The sequence below is a fragment of the Mirounga angustirostris genome, unplaced genomic scaffold (assembly GCF_029215605.1).
Source record: "Mirounga angustirostris isolate CCGP_5_RB_7025 unplaced genomic scaffold, mMirAng1.0.hap1 SCAF_5, whole genome shotgun sequence".
In the NCBI taxonomy this organism is placed as follows: domain Eukaryota; kingdom Metazoa; phylum Chordata; class Mammalia; order Carnivora; family Phocidae; genus Mirounga; species Mirounga angustirostris.
The window spans coordinates 100,211,909-100,234,893 of NW_026991713.1; the positions used below are offsets into that span (position 1 = coordinate 100,211,909).

General features: G+C 57.1%; 2 protein-coding genes across 21 annotated transcripts in view; one reads left to right on the forward strand and one right to left on the reverse strand.

Annotated features, from left to right (window-relative positions):
* DDX11 (DEAD/H-box helicase 11) overlaps nt 1–5,053 on the forward strand; it is a 34,354-nt gene extending 29,301 nt beyond the window's left edge. For 11 of the 19 annotated variants that reach the window (XM_054507243.2, XM_054507244.2, XM_054507246.2 and 8 more), the window contains 8 exons: nt 589–661; nt 1,017–1,120; nt 1,986–2,135; nt 2,426–2,703; nt 3,135–3,219; nt 3,525–3,603; nt 3,767–3,921; nt 4,022–4,191. In XM_054507243.2, coding sequence (XP_054363218.1) covers nt 589–661; nt 1,017–1,120; nt 1,986–2,135; nt 2,426–2,703; nt 3,135–3,219; nt 3,525–3,603; nt 3,767–3,921; nt 4,022–4,051 — 954 coding nt within the window. In that variant the 3' untranslated portion in view covers nt 4,052–4,191. Of the gene's footprint in view, nt 1–460; nt 1,156–1,985; nt 2,136–2,425; nt 2,704–3,134; nt 3,922–4,021 lie in introns of those variants that run through there. The other 8 variants (XM_054507248.2, XM_045874069.3, XM_045874075.3 and 5 more) reach the window with 7 other exon arrangements.
* A 1-nt stretch (nt 5,054) lies between these two features.
* Nucleotides 5,055–22,026, reverse strand: WASHC1 (WASH complex subunit 1). 2 transcript variants are annotated; one of them, XM_054507252.2, is made up of 11 exons: nt 19,073–19,245; nt 18,079–18,232; nt 9,103–9,214; nt 8,761–8,907; nt 8,458–8,594; nt 8,070–8,205; nt 7,658–7,859; nt 7,394–7,567; nt 6,493–6,651; nt 5,566–5,634; nt 5,055–5,410 (listed from the first exon to the last, which is right to left on the reverse strand). In XM_054507252.2, exons 2-11 carry the CDS (start codon nt 18,225–18,227, stop codon nt 5,271–5,273), a joined length of 1,425 nt encoding a protein of 474 aa, XP_054363227.2. In that variant the 5' UTR covers nt 18,228–18,232; nt 19,073–19,245; the 3' UTR covers nt 5,055–5,270. The 2 variants fall into 2 exon arrangements, with proteins under 2 accessions (XP_054363227.2, XP_064447795.1); XM_064591725.1 differs by lacking the exons at nt 5,055–5,410; nt 5,566–5,634 and adding exons at nt 5,847–6,176; nt 21,512–22,026.
* Between the last annotated feature and the right edge of the window lie 959 nt (nt 22,027–22,985).

A 22,985-nucleotide genomic window follows, 5' to 3' on the forward strand; every position in this document is an offset into this window, starting at 1 on the left:
GGGTAGGGGGAACTGCCAGGCTGAAAAGTAAAAATACGTGCAACTTATTAACTATTGTCCAGTTCCCCTCCAGCTGGAGTTCTGTCTCCCACCAGCAGTGTGTGAGCGCCTCTTTCTCCACAGAGGGGGTCACACTTTTGGATTTTTGCCAATTCAAAAACCCTGGAGCGCTTTAAAATTACAAACGCGTATGTCTTCCCCGCAGAGGTTCTTCTCCAGTAGTTGAGGCTGGGGCCTGGGTGTGCAGGTTTTGTCTTGAATTCCCACAGGTGATCTTGTTGCATAGCCAGGGGTGAGAAGCACTTTGCCCAGTTTACCAGATTTCCTTTGCTATTCCCACAGTCTCACTGAGACTGTCCAACACTGGGTATCCTTAATTTTTTTTTCTTTTTGCCAGTTTGTTATCTGCCTTACCTTTTACCTCTTTTTCTCTATTCTTATGCACTTACCCACCTCCCAGCCCAGACTTTTGTCTTCCCCGACGTGTGGCTCACTCTCCCTCCCTCCCTGCCAAGGCCCCCCTGCCTGCTCAGGCCTGCAGCTCCCAGCCCCCTGGGGGATCACAGAGCCCTGCCTTGTGGTCTGCAGGTGTCTGACTTTCGGGAGCAGCTGCTGACCTGTGCTGGGGTGGAAGCTGAGCGAGTGGTGGAGTTTTCCTGTGGTGAGAATCCTTGTCCAGGGTGGAATGGGCCACGCGTCGCCCTCCAGCCCCTTGTTGTCACAGTTTGACCCTGTGCTCTTATCAGGCCCAAGGGGCTGAGGAGACCACGAAGCGGGAGTTCCATGCTTTGTCAGCTCTCGCGTGAACTCACGTCTCTCTCTGCTCCCGCACCATGTCCTCGGCCTCCGTGGAGAGGTCTGAGTACCGCCCACGTGTGCTGTGGAAGCAGGCGGGTGGGCGAGAGTGGGAACTGCTCCTCCTGGCATGGAAGACAGGGTTGGGGAATGCTCTTTCCGGACCATGCCTTACAGAATCGTCAGCACCTCGCTTTCAGCCCCTTCCCTGGTTTCTGCAGGTCACGTGATCCCTCCAGACAATATCTTACCCCTCGTCATCTGCAGTGGGCCCTCCAGCCAGCAGCTGGAGTTCACGTACCAGAAGAGAGAGCTGCCGCAGATGGTTAGTGTTAGCCTGCTTGCCTTACCACAGCCTTTGCCGGGGCAGGAGAGTGGTTTCGGGGGTGCTGGGCACCCTGGCCAGTGCTTAGTGTTCGGGTGTTGGGGAGATGAGTGCTGGGGTCTTCCACCTCAGAGCCGGCAGAGGCTGGAGAGTGTCCATCTGGATGTTCCTCAGGGGAGGTCTGAGCTTCCCCCTCTTCTCACCCCTTAAGACTGTTAAATATGGGGCACCTGGGTGGCTCAGTTGGTTAAGCGACTGCCTTCGGCTCAGGTCATGATCCTGGAGTCCCGGGATTGAGTCCCGCATCGGGCTCCCTGCTCAGCGGGGGTCTGCTTCTCCCTCTGACCCTCTTCCCTCTCGTGCTCTCTGTCTCTCATTCTCTCTCAAATAAATAAATAAAATCTTAAAAAAAAAAACTGTTAGATATGTTTCCTTAGAACCTCGAGGCATCCTTTCAGGATGAACCTGATGAGAAAGCTGCTTGTTTCCTTTGGTTCTCTTGCCATTTGGTTATATCGGTCCCTGCCCTGGGCAGGGATGCAGGGCTTGGGGGCCTATCGCGAGAGGCGCACCTGGGATTTTCAGTGGCCGATGTTGTAGATGGTGCTTAGTCCCCAGTGGCCCACTAGGCACTGGGCATCGGAGCAGGGAGGCCTTGGCGACACGCCAGCAACAAGTTTTAGCTCTGGTGCACTTAGCATCGTGATGTGTGTGATAGGGAGGGGGGCGCTCCGGGCCACAGGTCTCCCCCATGACTGTAGTCACCCTTGGATCTCTATACTTGGTTTTGAGTCCCAAAGTCAGGAAGCACTGTTTGGATATGGCCTCAGGAATGGCTCCAGGGAGGGCTCTCTGTCTTCCTTAGATGGATGAAACCGGTCGCATTCTGTGTAACCTGTGCACTGTGGTCCCTGGAGGGGTGGTCTGTTTCTTCCCCTCCTATGAGTACCAACGCCAGGTCTATGCCCACTGGGATAAGAGTGGTCTGCTGGCCCGCCTGGCTGTCAGGAAAAAGGTGAGTGACCTCTCAGCTGGATCTCCCACTTGTGAGGACAGTGGTACCCAGAGTTCCTGCTAGGATTTCTCATGCATGTCAGACCAGAAGGTTAGGCCTCATGTCTGGGCCTCTTTTAGTTCCTTACCCCCACCACTTGGAACCCCTGATCACCTTTGGAGAATTTCCCTAGATCCCTTACTCTGGGGGCTTCTCCAGTTCCCAACCTGGAAAACATAAAGGCCAAGAGCAGAGCTGGCACCCAGGCATTTGAAACCCTTTTCTGGGAGGCATTGTCTGTTTTCCTTCAGATATTTCAGGAACCCAAGAGAGCAAACCAGGTGGAGCAGGTGCTGATGGAGTATTCCAGGTGCATTAAGGTGAGAAGTAACTCCGAGGCCTTGGGTCCAGAGAATGGTGGGCAGCTGCCAGTATCTTGTGTGGCATCCAGGCTTTGGCTCCACAACCTGGGCTGGTATTTCCCACAGTGCTGTGGCCAGGCGGGAGGCACGGTGACAGGTGCTCTGCTCCTCTCTGTGGTTGGAGGAAAGATGAGTGAAGGTATTAACTTCTCTGACAACCTCGGCCGGTAAGTTGTGGGCCTCTCATCTCCCGGGCTCCGCTATTCATCACCCCTCACTCCACAAAACAGCTGGGTCCCTGCCTACAAGCTGATGCCGTCCCGAGTCTGCACCCCCGGCTGACTGCTTGCGTCACTCAGCTGTGCGGGGAGGTTGCTTTGGCCCTTTGGCCAAAGGTTCCAGGTGGAAATTAGGCAGAGCATAATCTTGTCAGGACTCTATTCATGTGGTCTGCACTGGGTCTCTCGACTGAGCACACCTACTCCAGGTGGGGAGGGGGAGGCGGAGGCTGCAAGCACAACTTGAGGGGGCTGAAGGAGCGCTGGATATAGCTGTCGATGACGTGAGGGTGAGGCCTGGGTCCTTCATCCTGGCCCTTGGCAAACGCGCTGGGGGCCTGACCGCCCACGTGCCATGGGCTCATGTTCCCTCCACCTAGGTGTGTGGTTATGGTAGGCATGCCCTACCCCAACATCAAGTCTCCAGAGCTGCAAGAGAAGATGGCCTACCTGGATCAGACCCTAGTGAGTACCTCCAGTGTCCAGAGGGTAGGAGGAGGCGGCTGGGGAGAAGCTGCTGTGGTAACAGGGCCGCACCACTGTGACCTGCCCACTGCCCCGATGCGTGCCAGTGTTTCTTGTCCGCTCCAGGGGATGGGACGCACCCTCTTAACCTCTGGAGCTGCTCTGCGGTCTCTTTTAGAGCTGCTGCTGGCCTTGTGCCCGTGACACCTGCCCTTGCTCCCACGCCGAGCGGTGCCATTTTCTCAGAACACTGAGCGGCGGGGGGCAAGAAAACGCTAACAAGTGCTCTGCTCTGCCCTCCCCAGCCCAGAGGCCCGGGTCAGCCACCACCAGGGAAGGCTTTGGTGGAGAACCTGTGTATGAAGGCTGTCAACCAATCTATAGGTAGGCCTGGGACTGCTCCTGGTTCTTGGGATGCATGGTGGGAGAATGGGGTGACAGGAAGGAGAGGTTTTCCTTGTCTTTCTGAGGAAGGAGGGGGCACGACAGAAATGTACAGCAGGGGAGGCTGGTTTAACTAAGAGCCCCAACCTCTGTCCCCATCTAGGCAGGGCCATCAGGCACCAGAAGGATTTTGCCAGCATAGTGCTTCTGGATCAGCGGTATGCCCGCCCACCTATCCTGGGCAAGCTGCCAGCCTGGATCCGAGACCGTGTGGAGGTCAAAGCCACCTTTGGTCCTGCCTTTGCTGCTATGAGGAAGGTCGGTCCTGCCTTTCCCTCCCCTCGCCACCCCCCCCCCCCCCGCCTGGGAACTCCCCACCCCCGAGGTCTCGTGCCTCACTGCTTTCCCGTTGCCTCAGTTTCATCGGGAGAAGTCTGTCCCTTCCTGATGGATGGCCCACCACTGCCTGGGTGCCAGGCTCTTCCTTCCCGCTACCCACTTGAAAGGTTTGTCTTGGGCCTGCTCTGCAAGGATCCAGCTGGAGACCAGACCAGCCCCTTTCTGGAATCAGAGGGCTGCCAGGACCAGGCACAGGTGGAAAAACCAGTAGGAGAACATCAGGTTGATCCTGAAGAAATGGTGGGTCGTGGCCATCCTGGGACCCATCCCGGGGCAGTTCTGCTCCCGGAATTGAATGTTTGCCCATATTCAGCATGGCCCAGAGTCCAGCTTCCCGGCCAGCCTTCTACCGCGGCAGCTCTGTCCTTCCCTCAGTGCCTGCGCACTCACACATGAGGCGGAACGTGCCCTCCAGCCTTTCCGGCTAGTTTGCTGTACTAGACCTTCACCTTCTCTTCAAAACGAAGAACGTTCCCTGTTTTCCAGCTCCCTGGTGCCCATAGGGCTCCTTCTGCCCAGGGGCCCCTGACCACCTCAAGCCTACCTTCTGTGTGTTAAGAACTGGGAAGAGCGCCATGTGCTGGCTTCCCCACCTGCTGGTCTCTTTCTCCCCCCAACCACAGTGCTGGCCCCTAACCTGTCCCATAGCATGTCTGGCTCCCTGGGCCTGGCTCCACGTCCTCCTCCAAGGCAGTGGCACCTCCTTCCCACTCAGCCACTTGAGCAAACTCCACGACACCTCCTCCCCTGACTTCAACAATGATGCCAAGGGCTATTAGGCTCCCAGCAGGACTATTTTTAGAGACCCTGTGTCTGTCACGGAGGCATTTTTCCCTGTGTGAAAATCTCCATCCCTCCATCTGCAACAGCCGCCCCTACTGCCCGCACCTCTCTGCTCTCCCTGACCCAGAGACGGGGGCCGTGGTCTACTCGGTGCTCTGCCCCCACCGCTGGAGCCCAGGGGGAGCGGGAGGACAGGTGCCAGCTTGGAGGAGACGCTTGCCCTCCGCACAGCTAGGGTTCCTTAATTAAAAGTGGTTCTTGCATGATACTTTTGTATTGATTCATGTATTTATTTTAGTCTGTGGCTGGAGGAGAGCACAAGGGCTCCCCCCCCTCCCAGCCACTTGGCCTCAGAAGCTGGCCACCTCGCTCCTTGAAGAAGGTGCAGGCACAGGCCTGGGACAGTCCTCCACGATCCCCGCTGCTGCACGGGCAGCTTGTCCTGGCCGTATGCACGTCCCGGCGGGGAAGGAGGGGCTGAGCCCCTAGGATTCCCAGTCATCCTCCTCCTCCTCTCCAGGTGGCTGCTGTGGCGGGGGCAGGGGTGGGATGGAGTCTGACATTCGGGCGAAGGCTCCTCCCGGCCCCTCACTGGCCCCTGTCGCAGGTCCTTTCCCAGAGATACCTGGGAGGGGGGGTGGAGGGTGAGGGGGGTTAGTTTGGGATACCAGTTCACCCAGCCGCTAGACACTTAAAAACAGGAAGGAAAAGGCAGAAGGCGCAGGATACAAAATACCCTGAGGCTCCCAGCCCAGGGAAGGCAGCCAGGCTGCTTCCTACCTTTACGCCTCATGACTAGCTTGTTAAAGAGATCTGACATCAGGTCCCCACCTTGGCTTGTGGCTCTCACTGTAGCAGGAAAAAGTCATGGGTCAGATGAGGGGACCAAGGACAAAATCTGCCCCTGGAGTAACCTCCTCAGGGTTTGGTCATATTTCTCCTCTTTTTGCTCACTATCCACACCTGCCAGCCAGCGCCGCCCACCCCCCCCACCCCCCCACCCCCCACCCCTGCTGCCACCGCATCACGGCCAACTCTTGGAGCTGCCAGCCATCAGTGGGGCCAGCACTGGGGCACCATTAAACTGGCTGTGAGACAAAGCGGGGAGGTGGGAGGGGCCCCGTTGTATGGACGAGCCCAGAGACGATGGGCAGTTTGCCTGAGGTCACAGCGCAAAGCTCGGAAACCTAGCTGGAACTCAACTTCGGGACTCCAGGGCACTGTGGCTTTGGGCCCAGGTGTTCTGTTCGTGCTGCATTTAGGATGCCCAGCACACCTAACCTGCAGCCTCGAGAGGCTTGGAGAAGCGGGACTGAGCTAACCCTTCAGGTCCGCAGTCTCTACAGCAGCTCAGGTCCCCACCCATGTCCTGGGACAGCTCCTGGCAGAATCTAAGAAGATGCTCTGTTATAGTTTGAGCGGGGTTGAGGCTCTGTCTCCAATATATTAGTTTAGAGAGGAAGGTTCTAAGCAGGCTACAAAACCGGGAAGGAACCCATAGCCCAAACAGGAAGGGTGGGAATGTTAGGGACGGCCACCCAGGGCTTCCTGCAGACAGCCTGGGGAAAGCATGGGGCAGGTGTGCTGGGTGCTGCCCCTCTGACCTTTAGGGTGGGCAGAGAGCACCCTGTTGGGAGTCCGGTGGAGGCTACAGAAGGTGGCCCTTTCCTTAGAGCCCCCCTCCCGGAGTGGGCTGAGGGTCCTTACCTTGTTCCTGCTCCTTCTGTTTCTTCTTCTCCAGCTTGCGCTCTTTGACGCTGCGGAGCTTGGCCTTGCCGATGCCCCCAGCCTGGCGGATGGACTCCAGCAGAGTGGCCCGGCCACTGGAGGGGTCCACCACTTCCTTGGGAGCTCCCTGGACTGTAGCTGGATGTGAGGGCAGGGTGTGAGGAAGAGGGCTGCTCAGGCAGGCCACGCTGCGGGACCGCCTTGCCCAGCCTGAGGTTCTGGGGGTCCAGAGGCTTCCCCTCAAGCCTGGCTGTGAGAACGGGCTCTTCCTCTTGAAAAAGGAAGCCAGTGGGTGAAGCCGAGCCCTGGGAGACCGTCCGCAGCCCGGATGCTGCCTGCATCTGCCTGAGCTCAGCAAGTCCTATGTCTAGGCACCCCAGGTCCCTCTCCAACGCCACCTGGGCCAGCGCAGAGGTGGGTCGTGGGAATCTGCTGCTGTGCAGACAGTGTCTGAACTTGACACATGAGCCAACATGGGGTTTTTGTGCTGCCTCTGGGTGCTGGAGATAGACCAGGAGATGTCCTGCTAAAACTGAAATCCTGCAATTTAAGGATATGGATATTTTGTTGCTGAAGCTTTCTACTATTTTCAGTAGCCGCCCTTTTCCCACTGGTGTAAGTGGGAATGGGGGACCACCGCTCCACCTGTCCACGTTCAGGCTCCCTCTGCCCTGGAGATGAGAATTCTGGGGGGCTACAGTTTGAAAGCCACTATTTCATGAACCCAGTGGAACAAGATTTTGAAATTAGAACTTTTCTAGAATCTATGGTCACATAAACCTACAGGAAACCCTTCAGGGATCCAGAAATTAGAGGCACCCTCAAAGAGCACACGCCCCCCTCACCCTGCCCCCTCCGTGAACCCTGGTGCTGCTCTTACCTAAAGGAGACACGCCACCACTGCTGTCGTCCTCCCTGGCACCTTGGCCCGGGGAGGCCACGGGCTGGGGTGGGGGTGGGGGTGGGGGAGCGCTGACCAGCACAGCTGGAGCTGGGGGAGGCGGAGGCGGCGGCGGTGGCGGGGGGGGTGCTGTTAGCACCCCATCTTCTGGGTCTGAAACAGAAGTGTGGGAAAGTGTGAGGCGCCTAGGAAAGCAAGTGGCCAAGTGAGAGAGTTCTTGCCCAACTCCTACTCTCAGCTCACCCGGCCGGAAAGTCTCGGCCACCTCTGTGTGGAAGGCGGGCAGCTCTGGAATGGTGCCAGGGGCGGAGGGGGCAATGCCGGGGCCCAGGTCAGCACTGTACATGAGGTCATCAGCGATGCCTGGCAGGTCGGGCAGGTAGGATGGCACGTCAATCTCAGGAACTTGGCCCAGGTCAGGCACATAGAAGTAGTTCTCTGGAACCTGCAGGATTAGGTGGGGGGCATGGGTGGGGGCTGAAGGGGGCTTGGGCCCTGCAGGTTGACCTTGGGGCAGTGAGCAGGACCTCGTGCATACCCATGTGCAGCAGGGTGGGAGCAGGGGCTCAACGGACCCGTCACCTAGAGGAGGACGCTGGCGGGCCACGCTGCTTGTCCGCTACAGCCGCCCCCCACAGGCACCATCTGGCTCTACCTGTTGCTCCAGCTGCCCCCTCTTGCTGATGGACAAAGGGGCATCGAACAGCTTCTCCTCCGTCTCCGCCCCCAGCGTCACGTGGGTCTTTGTTACAGCACCAGCCAGGGGGTCCAGGAAGACATACTTTTTGTACCTACAGAGGTGGGGTGGATGTTGGGCAGTCCATCTGCTCAAGGCCCATGGTCCTGACCCAGCTTTCCTACTTCATCAGGGCCACAGTTAGTCTGTACTGTGGACTCCGAGGCCTCACAAGGTCAATCAAGCTGCTCGGCTCCGGGTTGCGCAGCCTGCAGACTTCTGCACCAGAGTCTGATGCCCCCCGGGCTCCCACAGAGCCAGGCCAGGCCACCCAGCCGCCCTCCCAGGGCCCTGCCGTGTGCCGTACAGGTTCTCAGTGGTGTTGAACAACAGCAAGGAGCTGACGGAGCTGATGTTGCTGGGAAGACCCCCGAGCCCCTCCTCGGCCTCGTCCTCAGGCTCTGGCTTGGTGTTCACACACACGGGGAAGTATTTCAGCTTCTCCTGGCAGGGGCAGGGGTGGTAACACATGGATGGTGGGCTTCGGGGCCAGGCCAAAGTGACCACCCATCCCAATCCAAATCCTCTTAGGGGACAGAACCCTCAGTTCATCCCCGACACCCAGGGCCACCTCTGGTCACCCCCTGTTAAGTGTATGAGCCCATGAGACCTGTAGGGCCCACTCGTCCAGGGGGCGGTGCTTGCTCTGGATCCTGTGGCGGGGGCGTCTCTGCAGGCCAGGGTCCTGGGCACCCATGAAGATGGAGCCATACTCCTGTAGGCGCTCTGGCGCCGGGTACTTGGCACTGGAGAACACCTATGGACACACGGAGTCTGAGGTGCTCCAGAGAGTCTAGGGTCGGGGGAGGTGGTTTGAGCAGAAGGAAGGCTTGAGGTGTGGCTGGGCAAGGCGGGCAGGGACCTGGGCAACGTCAGGAGCATGAAGAGGTAATAGGGATGGGATTTCTGGGACTGCCTGCCAGCCACGGGGACTCAGGGCCACACGGTCTACCTTGATTGCCTTCTTGCTGCCCTTGATCTTCTCAATCTTGGCCTGGGCCAAGGAGACCCTCTCTCCAATGGCCTGTAGCTGCTTCCGGCTGAGCTCTACTCGCTGAGAGATCCTGCCATGGGAAAAAAAACAAACACGGGCTGAGGGCTGCTCCCCAAGCCCCTGCAGTCTCCTGCAACCCTGCTTCTATCTGCAAACTTGCAAAGCCAAGGGCTTCGGCAAGAGCCTTTAAAATACAGTGTTACCTGCTTGTCATGACTGACCTTGAACTGTCCAGGTGACCTCTGCAGGGTCTCTAACCCGAAGGGTCTAGAAATGAGCTCTACCAAGTTCTTGGAGCTCTGGGTAGGAATGGGCAATCACCCTGGCCCCAAGGTGGTACCTGGATGTGCCACCTGTCGGGGACAGGGCCCCTGCCTCCAGGAGTTTACAGCCTCAAGCAGGGGCAAGCAGAGAGAAAATCGTCATGACTCCTGTACCTACGCGCCTACTTTCAGATGAGGAGACTGGAGCTCCCAAGGAGGAGGGTCGGGCAAAGCTGGGTCTAAATCAAGTCCCAGACCCAATCACGGGGAACTGCCCTGACACATAATAAATGGCTCACAGTGCAAATCCAAAGTCCTCACCATGGTTCTGGTGGCTGTGGTCAGAGCACTTGCTCGGGGTGCAGCAGGCCCCAGTGACACCAGTGTCCTGCTCTTCCCCGAACATGCCAAATGTATTACCATGTGACCTCTGCCTCAAATGGAGTGCCATCCCTGCAGACAGCCACGGGGCTGGCTGCGTCACGGGGTACGCTCCTCACTGAAGCCTTCCCGCCCACCAACTCTAAACATGCACCTGTCACTTTCCGACCCCCTTCCATACAGAGCCACTTGACATGCATCTATTGCCTATCTGTGCTCTGAGGGGGTGAGGGTTTGGCTTTGTTCCCACTGTTTTCCCAGCGCCAGCACCTGGAGAGGCTCCCTGAATGGCTAACACCCACGTGCCCTAAACGTAAATGCGCAGGAGCCTCACGCTGTCCCACATTACTGAGCAACGGCAAGGGCCTTCTCCCTGCAGAGTTGACTGGCTAAACAGGGGTCAGGGCATCCTCCTCCCGAATGCTCCCCCTCCTGCAAGAACACCAGCCCCTGCCCATGGCTGCCACGCTTCACATTCAGAGAGGGCGCATGTCGGCACTCACCTGGCAGGAGGGAGCACGCAACTGAGAAAGAGGCAGAGCCGCGATCGCAAGTTTACGGGGAAAAGGCAGAGGCCGCAGTGGATGGCAGAGGGTCCCCATGGTCTCTGCGGTCAGAGACGATGCACCCAGGGAATGCCAGGACTTCCTTAAAGGTTGAACGGCCAATCTTTCTAAATCAAACTCCACCAACTCTAGAGGATTCTGGTCCCCCAGAGAACCCACCAGATCAGCCAATTTCACAGCCCAGGGGTCTCGGTTCCCTGCAGTCTCCCTGCTTACTCCTGGCTCCTTATGTGCAGGGGGCTCAGTGAGGTGGGGGGCTGAGGTACAAGCAGGTACCCAAAGCAGCTCAGTCTTCCTGGCAGACTGCGCTGAGTGGGTGGCAAAGGAGAGAGAGAACAGAGGGCCGAGTTTCCTTCCAGTGAGAGAACGTAGAACCAGACTTGCATGAGCTCCATCTCTTCTGGCAGGAAGAAAGGTCTCCATGTGCTGAGAAAGGGTACTCACGCGCAAGCTACCTCCTCCAGCTCCCAGCCCGACTACATTCTGCCTCCGGGGTGCGGAAGCCACCTCAGTGGTTATGACGACTTGGCCTGAAGTCAACGTGGAGAGTGGGAGGGACAGCAGAACTAGAGAGGGACAAAGGCTATTCTGTTCCGGTTCTTCCATCAAGGAGAGAAGGACTGATTTCTCTAAGTTGCAAACATAAAGCTTAACCATAAACTCTGGCGAAGTTCCAGAATGGATTATTAAATCGAGGGTCTGTAAGCACTTCGAAGAGAAAGAGGCAGATCCCAGGGGCCAGCATTGTTCTAAAATCACAGCATTTCTTTTTTTGACAGGCTCATTAGACTGGTATATCAGGGGAAAACCTTAAACACAGTGTACCCTCAGTCAGCAAGGATTCTGACAGCTTCTCACAAAATCCTGTGGACAAGATGGAGCTATGGGGGTTGGAGGAGAGCACATTTAGGAAAAATCAGAGCCAGATGAGCAACAGCACCCAAAGGGCACCGCTGAAGAACGGACTGATTTCAGCCTTGCACAAAGGTCTCTGGCAGGGCCCCATTCAGCCCACGAAACCCTGGGTTAGTAAACTGGGGATATCAAACGGAGGAGGGTCAAAACGGTCTGCATGGGGAATCAAGACTCAAATAATCTTGAGGGCGGGAAGGATGGACTGCAATCAACAAGATGAAATTGACAAGGGATGAAGTCCAGCATTTAGGTGTAAAAAGTCCAGTGCACAAACACAGAAGGAGGGCTAGCAAGGCCTGAGGTTTTGGTTAACTAGAGCTCAGTGTGAGCTAAAAGTGTGTTAAGCAGCTTGAGAAGGAAATGGGATTTGGGGGCACACAGCTCCTTGTCCCTCCTCCCTTCTTTCAGTAAACAGGGGACATCCACTCTCTTGGGGGCACTAGAGAGAAAACAGACCCCAGCTTAATGAGCTAATCTGTGCTGGGCACCAACCTCTCCACAGCTGCATCCCCTTTAAACTGGATCCACATTTTAAGAGGACTCTGAATTCCTTCTAGACTAACTATAAGGTCTGTCTTCATTGCTGTGTCTCTAGCACGTGGGACTGTGCCTGACATGTAACAAATACTGGCTGAATGTAAAGTGACAAGTTCAAGAACGTCCAAAGGAGGGTGATGAGGATGGTGAGGAGGGAGCCACTCATGTCCTACAAAGACGACTGAAGGGTGTTCTGGCTACAGCGGAGGTGACTTAGACAACATGGTAATTCCCTCCATATGTCAAAACCAACACAGTGCTGGCAGGTGGAAAAGCGATTGCTACTTATTCTGTCGCCCCAGCAGGCGGCATGAGGACCAGTGCGTGGAGTTACAAGGAAGTAGACCTTGGCTCTGCACAAGGAGAACTTTCTGGTAAACTTTCTTTCTAGGAGAGCTTTGCAAATCAGATTCCAGCGGGATGAGCACCTGTCAGGAATGCTCCAAGGGAGGCTGCTGTGGGGGGCAGGGGAAAGAAGACAGGGTTTCCAGGGTTATCCAAGAGCCCACCAGTCAAGTAACGGCCTGCTTGTTGACAAAGCCCCCAGCCAGTCCAGTGTCCCACAGGTGGGAGCCGCGGTGCCGAGAGCGCAGAGCACGGGTGAAAGGACAGGCAGTGGCAGTGCCAAAGGCGGCATCAGGAAGGACCGGCAGGCCACACGCGGCTGGGACAGAGCGCCACGGCCGACCAGCAGTGTCCTCCACGCGGGTGGGGGAACAGCGGCAAGAGGGCGATCTGTCTGTCGTTCCTCACCTACGGCCCCTGGCTTGGTGGTCTGCTTCAAGGCAGGTCAGTTTCCAAGCTTATCACTGAAGCCAAGTCCCCAAAACCCGTTTGCCCAGACCCCAGGGCCGCCTCTGTGGGCGTCAGGAATGGAACTGGCTCAGTCTGCTCAGAGCCTCCGACGGAGATGAATCAGGGAGCACACATCCCCCAGGATGTTAAGTGACTAGTGTGCCCCACAAACCTGGCTCTAACATCTACTTAGCAGAAGTGTGACCTTGAGCAAGTCACTGAACTGGCCTATGCCTCGGGCCTCTTCAGCTGCGACACAGGGATGGGGCTTCTATACCATGGAATTACTGTAAAGGTTAGAATGAGCAACTGTGTGCCCAGTGTTCCCGTACTAGCAGATGGGTCCTCAGTACTATTACTACCCACAAGGTTGGGGGGGATGAGGGGCTCCAGGCGCTCAGAGGAAAGCAACAAGAGGCGGGGCTGAGCAGACACGGGGGAGGACGGTCCAGGCCGAGGAGGCAGGCACTTCACAGGGAACACCATGGAGGCAGAGGACAGGGCTACAGGAAGCGGCTCCTGCGGGGGAGGCCCTCCCCCAAGCCCCACAGGGACCACTGCGTGGGCTCTGGGGGCCCCACCTCCCATGCTGACCCCCCCACTCCCTCACAGCCACAGCCGCCCTGCAATCAGCACCCCTGCACGCCTTCCCACCTGCCCACAGAGGCTGCTGGGGAGGAGGGAACACCAGCCTCTCCTTGGCCTTGCGGAGCCTGAACCTGCCCGGGCCTTCCCTCCTCCGCTCCCGCTGCTGAGGAATGCTGTGCTAATCATGCAGCCAGCTGACCGAGCGCTTCCTAACCTTGGGAGTCACCAGGTGCCAATCGGTGGCGGAGGGAGAAGGGGGGGAGGGGAGGCAGCGGGAGAGGATGGGAAGGCGGGGGAGGGAAACGAGGAAAAGGGAGGAAGGAGGGGTTGGAAAGACAAAGGAGAGGAAGGGGAAAAGCTTGGCAGAGAAAAGGAATCCTTCCCCAGGCGGCGGCTTCCCCGCCACATGAGGGATGACGGGAAAGGCAAGTGACGGCACCCCAACTTCCACACACGGAAGCTGTCCAGCTCCTCTTCCCTCTGCCCCTCCAGGCCCCTCTGCCTCGGCATCTAAGTCATGTGAAGCAGGTGATGTCTCTGGGCGGCTATTTTGGGGCCTGGCTTCTCCCAGGTGAGGGAAGGGCGGATGGCCCGGCAGGGAGAGGCGCAGGTCCAGGAGAGCCTGAGAGGCACTTGTCATTCTCTTCAGGCTCCCGGAGGCTCCCGCTGCGGCAGAGCAGGAGGAAGAAGACCAGCTCAGAATGCTAATTTGCCATGAGCTCCCCTACCTGCCGAACTGGGCACAGGAGCCCCCCGGCTGAGGGGCTTGGGCCTGAAATGAGAGAGCGGTGGGGAGGAGACAGATACCCACCGGTCTCTTCTTTACAAGAGGTTTTCAAGCTGGTGGAATAAGTTTGAGGGGGAAGATTCCAAGCCGGGGTCACTTCCCCCCACAAAAGCCCATGAAAAATGAAAAGCCCACGGGTGTGTGGGTTGCTGCAGGATGGGGGGGGGTGGTGGGAGCAGCAGGCGAATAAGGCTGGGTCTAGGCCAGCACCACCCTCACTAGCCCTAACCCCTCCCTTTCCTTCATCCTGTTCCCAATCTGTCATCATGTCCTGTCATTATTCCCTCTGAAATGTCTCTTATCCAGCCCTCCCTGCCTGCCGCCCCCCTGGACTGCAGCCTCACCCCTTCCATGCCTTGGCTGCAGCAACAGTTCTCAGTGCGTCCCGGGGAGGCCCCTGCTTCCCCTCCCGGCCACTCTGTGATGGCTGCCAGCTCAGCCTTCCCTCAGCCCTCCTGTCGCACCCTTCCCTGCTGCAGAGCCTCCCGTGGCTCCCTACAAGGCCCAAATCAAGCGCAAAGCCCTGTCCTGTTAAGGGGAAGCCCTCACGGGCCCTAAGTTACTTACCCTAACTGCTCACTCGCCCCACCATCTGTCCCCCTCCCTCTGCCCTGGCACATTCCCAGAGCACTGCAGAGCACAGAGAGAAGCCCGGGGCCAGCTCCCAAGGGCGCATGTTCAGAGGGGGAAGCAAGGCCCGCGGACACAGACAAAGGTGACTCTTCACACCCTGTGGTGCCGTGCAGGAGCTGGATGTATGGGGCAAGCAGCAGCGTCTACACTCCCAGGACGAGACGTGCCCGTTCAGGCCAGCCTCCCCTGGGGAGCCTGGGAGACACCAGGCTCCCATTCAGGCCCCTGAGCCTTTGGCACCCGTTTCTAGAGCCCACCAGAGGCCCTGCACACCCACATTCCTAGCCCTGCCTGACCACGGCCTATCCCTCCTACGGCCTGGTCCATGCCCCTCTCCTTCAGGAGGCCTCCCTTGACCATGTGTGGTAGGCAGGCAGGTTTCCTCTCTAGCATCCACTTCTTCCTTACTCAAGTAAGGGCCCTCCTTTTCTTTGGGGAACCCGCTGCTCCCACAGGCTCAGTCCCTGCACTTCAGGTGGGGCTAAAGCCAGGGCTCAGGAGTAATGCACGTTAGGGGGTCTAAGCCCATCAGTGTGTCATGCCCTCTGCCCCTGCAATGGGCTCTGGGATAGACACGAGAACCCAGCCGGGCCAATGGGCCTTCTGAGGAGAGGCTGACACAGAGGGTGTCCCTCTTTCCTACTAGACCTGAATGCGAGTGCAGGAGCTCCAGCCCTGCTGGAGAGCAAGGCCTTTCTGGGAATGGGGCCGACGGAGAAGCAGCGAGCTGGATGGAATGGAAGAAGAATCAGGTCTTGATGACACCAGTTAAGCCCTGCCAACTCCAAATCCTGCTCTACTGATTGGTTACTGTTTGCCTAAACTGGTTTGGGGAGTTCCGGTTCCTACTTACTGTCTCTTTTCTGGATTCCTAGAAGCCGACACAGTTCATGCTACACGATGAAGAATCCATCTAGACTTAGTGTTTCCTCCATTCTAGACTATAAGATCCTTGAGGACAGGAACCAGGTTGCACACATCATCAGGACCCCTCAGGGTCCAGCAGGCTTGGCACATGGTGGGAGGTCAGTGGAGTGACCAGGCACTGGGCTCCTGAGAGGCACCCTAAGCCCCCTGGCCCATGCCTAGCTGCTCGGAGGGCCCATCACTCACCGCTTTCCCCCAAGAGGTAGATTTCCTGCCCTCTTTTCATTCCATCCCCAGGCACAGGGACATGTCACTGTCTACAGGCGCCAAATACCAGGAATGGAAAGGAAAGTACGCTAAAACTCCAGTGCTCCCTTAGACAAAGGCAAGCATACGATCACAGTCCTGGTGAGAAAACGGATTGTTTCTTGCCTCCATTTCAGTCACTGGGCATGGGGAGTCTATCATCTGGGACTGATGGTTCTTAAAGGCCTGGGTCCTCTTGCTAAGGTGTTTCTTGGGCATATTTAGCACAAATACAAGCACGGAAAGGGCACATAACACTCTCCGTACTACTGATAGCAAGTTCATGGGGGGCCACGACGGGCAGCAGAGGATCGGGGCTGACAGCAGTGGGTGAAAAGCGGGAGCGTTTCCTGAATGCCTACTAGCTGCCAGGTGCTTTACTTCCTTCCCAAGTTTCAATTTACTCAATCTTCAGCACAATCCTATGAGGAAGGTAGCATCGTTAACACCATTTGATAGACGGGAACACTGAGGCTTAGCGAGATTAAGTAACCTGCTCGAGTTCACAGGGCAAGCCAGTGGGGAAGCCAGACTGGAGGCCCCGCAGGCTGCTCCCACGCCAAACCCCCTTCACCACTCGGGGGCATGGCCCCCTGCTTACATTTATAGTCTGGGTAGGCTTGGGCAGGGAGGGGAGTCAGTGGGCACGTCAGAGGCTGAAGAGTAAGACGGTCTGGTGTTTATACCAAGTCTAACCGAAGACAGTGAACCCATTTTCTGCTCTCACTGGGGAAGGCTTCCGGGAGGAGGCCGGCTTCCCGGTGGTGAAGGGGAGGTTTCCCGGCGAAGTAGCTGGGGTTTCTTGGTCTGGGGAGGGGGTGACTTGGACCACGGGAGGACCCCAATCAGACGACTTCACACGGGGTGGGATAAAAGGGCCCTGTGAGAAGGCATGGGGTGGGCCCCAGGAAGGAGATCTGAGCCCCATCTCAGGCTTCTTAACAGCCAGAGAAAGACAAAGACCTGTATGCAGGACAAAACCTTGGGGCCTTTGCAAGGAAACAGCAAACACCATTAACTCATGTTAAATAACCACCGAGTGAAAATCATTATGGCCCCAGGGTTGTGCCAGATGAGCACTGGAAATTCTCCCACTCAAAACCGTCATCACCCCTAGGGCCCTGCCTACCTCGCCGGCCTCGTGACCCCCTCAACCCCTCACTCCTTGCTCCGGCCACACTGGCTTCCATTCAGGTCCCTTCCACCTCAGGGCTTTAGCTCACGCCCTTCTTTCTTCCTGGAACAGTCTTCTTCTCACAATAACTCCGATTCCCCCTTCAATTTCCCCAGACATGTTTTCCTCACATACGCCTTCCCCGATACCCCCCCTCCCAGACCAACTCCTGTAACACCTTATCTCCCCTTCACAGACAGACAGTGGTAATTCCAGAGTCTGGAGCCACAGTACCTGGGCGTGGGCCCCGGCTCTGCCACTCGGGCAAATCGCTTCGCCGTGCCTCAGTTTCCTTATCTACAGAATGGAGAAAACAGCACCTTCTCATAAAGTTGTTCTGAGGGTTAAATGAGTTAACACACTCAGATCCACGGTAGCACACGGTTCATGCTGCATGACTATCAGTTTTTACGAAACTATTATAAATAGGTCTTAATCACAATTGTAATGAAAGAACTAATCATGCCTGTGGTTAATCAGAGTCCGTGTCTCCTGCCAGAGTCCAGGCTTCCCCCACTCTCCACAGCAGAGTGTTCCCGAGAAACCTCCGGTAAGCTAAAATGACGTGAAGTGAAGAAGCAATGATCAGTTCATAAAAGTGAGAATCCGCTTCGGATTTCTTCCAGTTAGTGAACCCAGGTACGAATGTCTGGTCTTTCATCAAAGAAAAGTGGCAGAACGTGAACTTTCTGATTGTGGGGGAAAGCTGTATACTCTCCAGTTAGGACAGGGACACGGCCTTACTCCTTGCTATAACTAAAGACAGCAGCATGATGCCTTGCACACAAGTGTTAAATAAATATTCAGGATACGAGTGATATGCAGGATGAGTGAGGACATAGGCACCCCACCCCCCGCACCCCTGTGGGAGAAGGGCAGGAGTTGGGAGAGGAGCACTACCTCTGGGGCCTGTGGATCCACAGGGAACTGGGGGGACTAAGTGGGACAGTAAGCAGTGAGCTCCGATGAGCACTTATGAGAAAGAGCTTCTACGATGGCCTCCTACCTTGGGCCCCCTGGGCACAGGGAAGCCAGCCGAATCACCAAGGTCAGCAAAAGGGCCACAGGGTGCACGCTGACTGCCCAGCCCCTAATCAGGTGCGGGTGGGTGGCAGCACCCACCTGCTAAAGATGTCTCCAGAGACCTTCTGTAGGTACTGCAGGGCGTCCGCCACCTGCTGGATGGCCTCCTCTCGCCGTAGGTCTGGCTGGATGAGGGGCACTGCATAGGTCTGCCCCGCCAACGAGTGCTGGGTCCTCGTGGGAGTCATGGTGCCTGTGGGTGGGAACCAGAGCGTGAGGGGCCAGGTGCCAGAAGAGAGCCCCGCCCCCCACCCCAACTGTCTGCCACAGGCCCCGCCAGTGGAGGCGGGGAGTGGAGGACAGAGCAGTGGGTGGGAGGCCAGGCGCTCCCAGGAGCTGGCACTCTGTTGATGCTCGTGGAGTCAATGAGGGAGGGAAAGCGGTAGCAACAACAGAGACTGAAGAGAAGTGGTCAGAGAAGGTGCTTGCTGCTCGGCTAGGTACCCTTTCCATACATGATCTCATTTCAACCTCCCAAGCCTGGCCGAACAAGAAGGAAACCCTGGCTGCGGTTAAAAAGAGGCTGCAAGCAGAGGGATGGATTTGGGGGGCGGGGGGAGGGGGGAACGCCTGTGTCAACTGCCAAATGATACCCAGGTCTAGAGAAGCACAGGAAATGCGGACTCCTGGGTTCTTCTCACTTTGACCCCAAGGAACTCAGGACCTATTCCTGAGACAGGATAGGTAGTGGCTGGTGACTCGGCATATGCCAGTGTCTGGGCTCTGCTCTCCCAGGCTATGGCTAAGGGGGGCCAGGAGGAAGGAGGGGCATGTGGGGGTGGGGGCCAAGAAGGGAAAACACTCCTTCCAATTGCAAGATGAGGGCAGAGTCTATTTATACTGGGCTTAGTTCACTCGGCTCCCTGGTGCCACTGAAGCAGCAGTCACGCCGCAGACAGCACTGATTGGATTGGCAAGAGACGTACCAGGCAGAATATTAAGGCACCGGGCCCCTAGAAATAGGCCTAATCACAGCCCCTCAATAGAAGATGGTGAGCAAGACATTAGTCAGACCTGGCACTGCGCTACAGACCTTCTTCGGCACCACGGTGGGGCCCCTGAGTGCAACAGAGGTGGAGGTGGGGCAGGGTAAATGCAGCAGGGAGGGCTGACGAGGCTTCACGTGGGCTTCGAGAACGGTGTGACTTTGGGTAAGTCGCCTGCCTTCTCTGAATCTCTGATTCTTCCCATTTCCCATTCTGCAGACTGAGAATGACACCACTCTCTAAGATGCGGTTATTCCCAACGCAGCACACCATCTTCTCCAAGCCGGAACTTACTCCTTTGCTCCCTCTGCTGGCTTCCCCAGCCCTTCCTTCTACCCTGGCCTCCTACCCGTCCTCCTACCCGGCCGACACTGGGACTCCTCAAGATCTGAAATGACCAGTCGGCTCTTCCATTTCTTCTCGGGCAGCGATATCCTCAGCTTCCCAGACCCGAAGCTGCCTCGAATCCTCATCAGGGCCGGGGAGTTACTCCTCGCCTCCCCACTTCTCTTCCCTCCTATCAAATGGCCAAAGTGGGGCCAGCTGACGCCGAACCCAGGAACTCAACCCTCTGAGACCACTGCACTCCTTTCAAGAAGCCCCCCCATTTATATTCATATTGATGCAAACTTGCTGGCCTCTCTAACTTAATTCTGTACCTGTTTTCCCATCTGTAAGCTCAGGACAGGGTAAGAGGTAGAAGATACTCTCTGTGCACACCTTGAGATGCATTCCTTGTAAGTTACCCCAACTGCGTGTGTATGTGCACAGAAGGGGGTCGTACAGGAACAAATCTCAACAAGGAAGTAGCCGGTCCATTCAAGAATTAAGAGACTGAGTACAGCTAGTTAGTGGTTTACTTCTCCCTTAAAAAAAATTTTTTTTTTAAAAGATTTTATTTATTTGACAGAGGAAGAGACAGCGAGAGAAGGAACACAAGCAGGGGGAGTGGGAGAGGGAGAAGCAGGCTCCCCGCCGAGCAGGGAGCCCAATGCGGGGCTCGATCCCAGGACCCCGGGATCATGACCTGAGCCGAAGGCAGACGCTTAACGGCTGAGCCACCCAGGCCCCCCCTGGTTTACTCCTTCTGTATCCAAACATCTATGGATCAACTATTAAATGCCAGCCAGGATCATAACAAAGATGAATTGGACACTATGCTTGACACAGAGACTGCCTCAAAAACAACAGGACATGATAAGTGCTCTAATTCAGCCACAATACAGTGCTAGGGAAGAAGCACCGGCGAAGGAGTGATTGATCCCTCCAGAGGTTAAGGGAGTCAGCAAAAGCCTCTCAGCAGAAATCGCATCTCCCTATGGGGAGAGCATTGGGGAGAGCATTCCAGGTAGAAGGACTTGAACAAAGGTGTGTAGGGAACAGCAAGTGGTCTTGAGTGCTAAGGGTATAACTATCCTTGGGCCATTAGCAGGAAAAAATAAAGCAGCCAGATTGTGATAAACACTGCGAACCGCCGCAAGAAGTTTGCTCTGAAGCCCTTAGGCCCCATCTGTCCGATATGGTAGCCTCTGGCTGCATGTGGCCTGCCCGAGTGGAGGTGTAGTGTAAGTACAAAACGTACACCGCATTTCAGAGACTTAGTAGGAAAAAAAAATGTAGAATATCCCGTTAAAATGTTTATATTGATTACAGGCTGAAATGACCATATTTTAGATACACAGGGTTAAAGAAAATCTATTACTAAATCGATTTCACCTGTTTCTTTTTACTTGGAAATGTGGGGCTCACATCATATTTCTCTTTGCTGCCACTACCTTACAGAATCTAGTAAAAACCATGGCCCCATCCAGAAAATGAACAAGCACCATACCCGCCTGCCAGGGCTGTTTATAATCTCGGAAGTGCATGCAATCCTTCCGGCAAACCACGCAGCGCCCAGGGTCGTCAGCCCAGGTTAACAGCAACGGCGTGGGCAGGCAGGAAGCAGGCGCGGAGAAAGCCGTGAGCGAGAGGTCAACCAAGAGGGGCCGGGGAGGGAAGGGGTCCGAGGGTTCAGTTGAGCCCGCCTGCAGGGCCCAGGGCCCAGAGGGGGCAAAGGCACGTGAGGGTCACGGGACCCGGCGGGCCGCGAAAGGGAGGGAGGGCTGGAGCCCGGGGCCCGAGTCCCGCGGGCCGGCAGGGCCCTCCCGGCGCCCCGGCCCCGGCCTCGGCCTCACGCCGCCGGGCAGAGCGGCTCCCGGGGCGCAGGCGAGCCGGGAGGGGCCCGTCAGACTGGGGGCAGAGGCGCGGCGCCGCTTCCGGCGGGCGGCGCGCGGGGCGGCGGGGCGGGTGGAAGCCCGGGCGCAGGCCTGTGCGGACGCTCCCGCGGAGGAAGGGGCGCGGCGGCTCCGGGCCTCGCCGTCCGGCTCCCACCGCCAGGCCCGGCCTCCGGAGCCCCTCCCTCCCCGCCTCTCCGCGTCCCGCCCCTCCACGTCCCCGCGCCGGGCCCCGCGCCCTCCCCGACCCGCCCGCCGCCCGCTCCTCACCTGCGCGCCGCCCGCAGCCCGCCGCCCGCCGCTCCGGCCGCCGCGCTTCCGCTGCGCCCGCTCCGCCGGGTCCTGGCGCCGCCGCCTCGCCGCCGCTCCGCCTCTCCGGGCGCTCGGCCGGCCGGCGGAGCTCTGGGTGGCCAGTGGCGGGCCCCGGCGCGGAACCGCCCCCCGCCGCCCCCCTCGCGCGTGTTGCGGGGCGCCGGGCCGCCGCGAGCCCTCGCCCTTCCCCGCGCCCCGTCTCCTCGCCGCCTTCCGCTCGGGCCCGCCCGCCCCTCAGCGCCGCCCCGGCGCCCGACCCCGGCCGGGGCCCGGAACCGCCCTCCCTCCGCCCGCGCGCGCCCTGCTGCCCGGGCTGGGCCTCCGGGGCGGCCGGCCGGCCGGGGGGTGGAGTGGTGGGCGTGCGGCGGGTGGGCTGATGGTTTCCTGCGTACAGACTTCCTGTTTCTCTCTGCGGTTTCTCTGACCGCGCTGGACTCAGGCTCCTCTGAATCCTCTGCCCAAACAGGCTTCGCCCTGCATCGCCAGGCTGTAGCGAGAACCCTGCGAAGTCGCTTTAGCGGAATCCCCTAGCCTCTACGTCAGATCACCCTCCATTTCTGACCACGTGCCTCACCCCCCACGACCCCCCCGCTGCTAGCCCTTCGCCCTGGCTGCCCTCAGCGAGAATGCTGTTGGTCAGCGGAGCAAAGAATTACCTACCCTCCTAGTGATTTTCCATTCACCGCCCCCACCCCCGCCCCGCCTGCCCCTTGGCTATAAATCCCCACTCGTCCGTGCTGTGTTTGCAAGTGACCCTGCTTCTGTACCGAGGTCTCTCCCTCTGTTGCAAAGTCCTGAATAAAATCTCTTTCTACTGCTACTGTGTAGCTCTGGTTTCCTTTGACACGTCAGTTTGGGATGACGAGAAAGTTCTGGAGATTGGTAGTGGTGATGGCTGTACGGCAATGTGAATGTACTTAACGCCACTGAACCCACACACTTAAAAATAGTTAAGATGGTCCATTTATGTTATGCACGGGTTACAATAAGAAATAAAGCCAGGTGGTATTTTTAGAAGACTAAACAAAAATTTAAATATATAAAGGAAGCATCAGTCCAGAGATCCTGCAGCAGTCCCTCCTGAAATCCATTTCTTCGTCTCAAAGTTCTTGGCCCCTGTCTTTTAGGGTTGCCGGATAAAAACACAGAACACCAAGTTAATTTGAATTTGAGATAAAAAATGAATATAGATACAGATATAGAAATAGATATCCCAAACTAGGCAGGAGACACACTTGCACTTAAAGATTATCGTTTACTTGAAATTCAAAATTAAGTAGATGTTTGATATTTTTGTTTGCTAAATCTTGCAAACTTACTCTCTTCTTAAAACTCTCTGAATTTTGTCCTCTTTCCCTGCTGCCCACCCCCATCCTAGAGTTAGGTTAAATTGTCTTTTTTGACAAGCACATTCCAATGTCTTGCTGGCTTG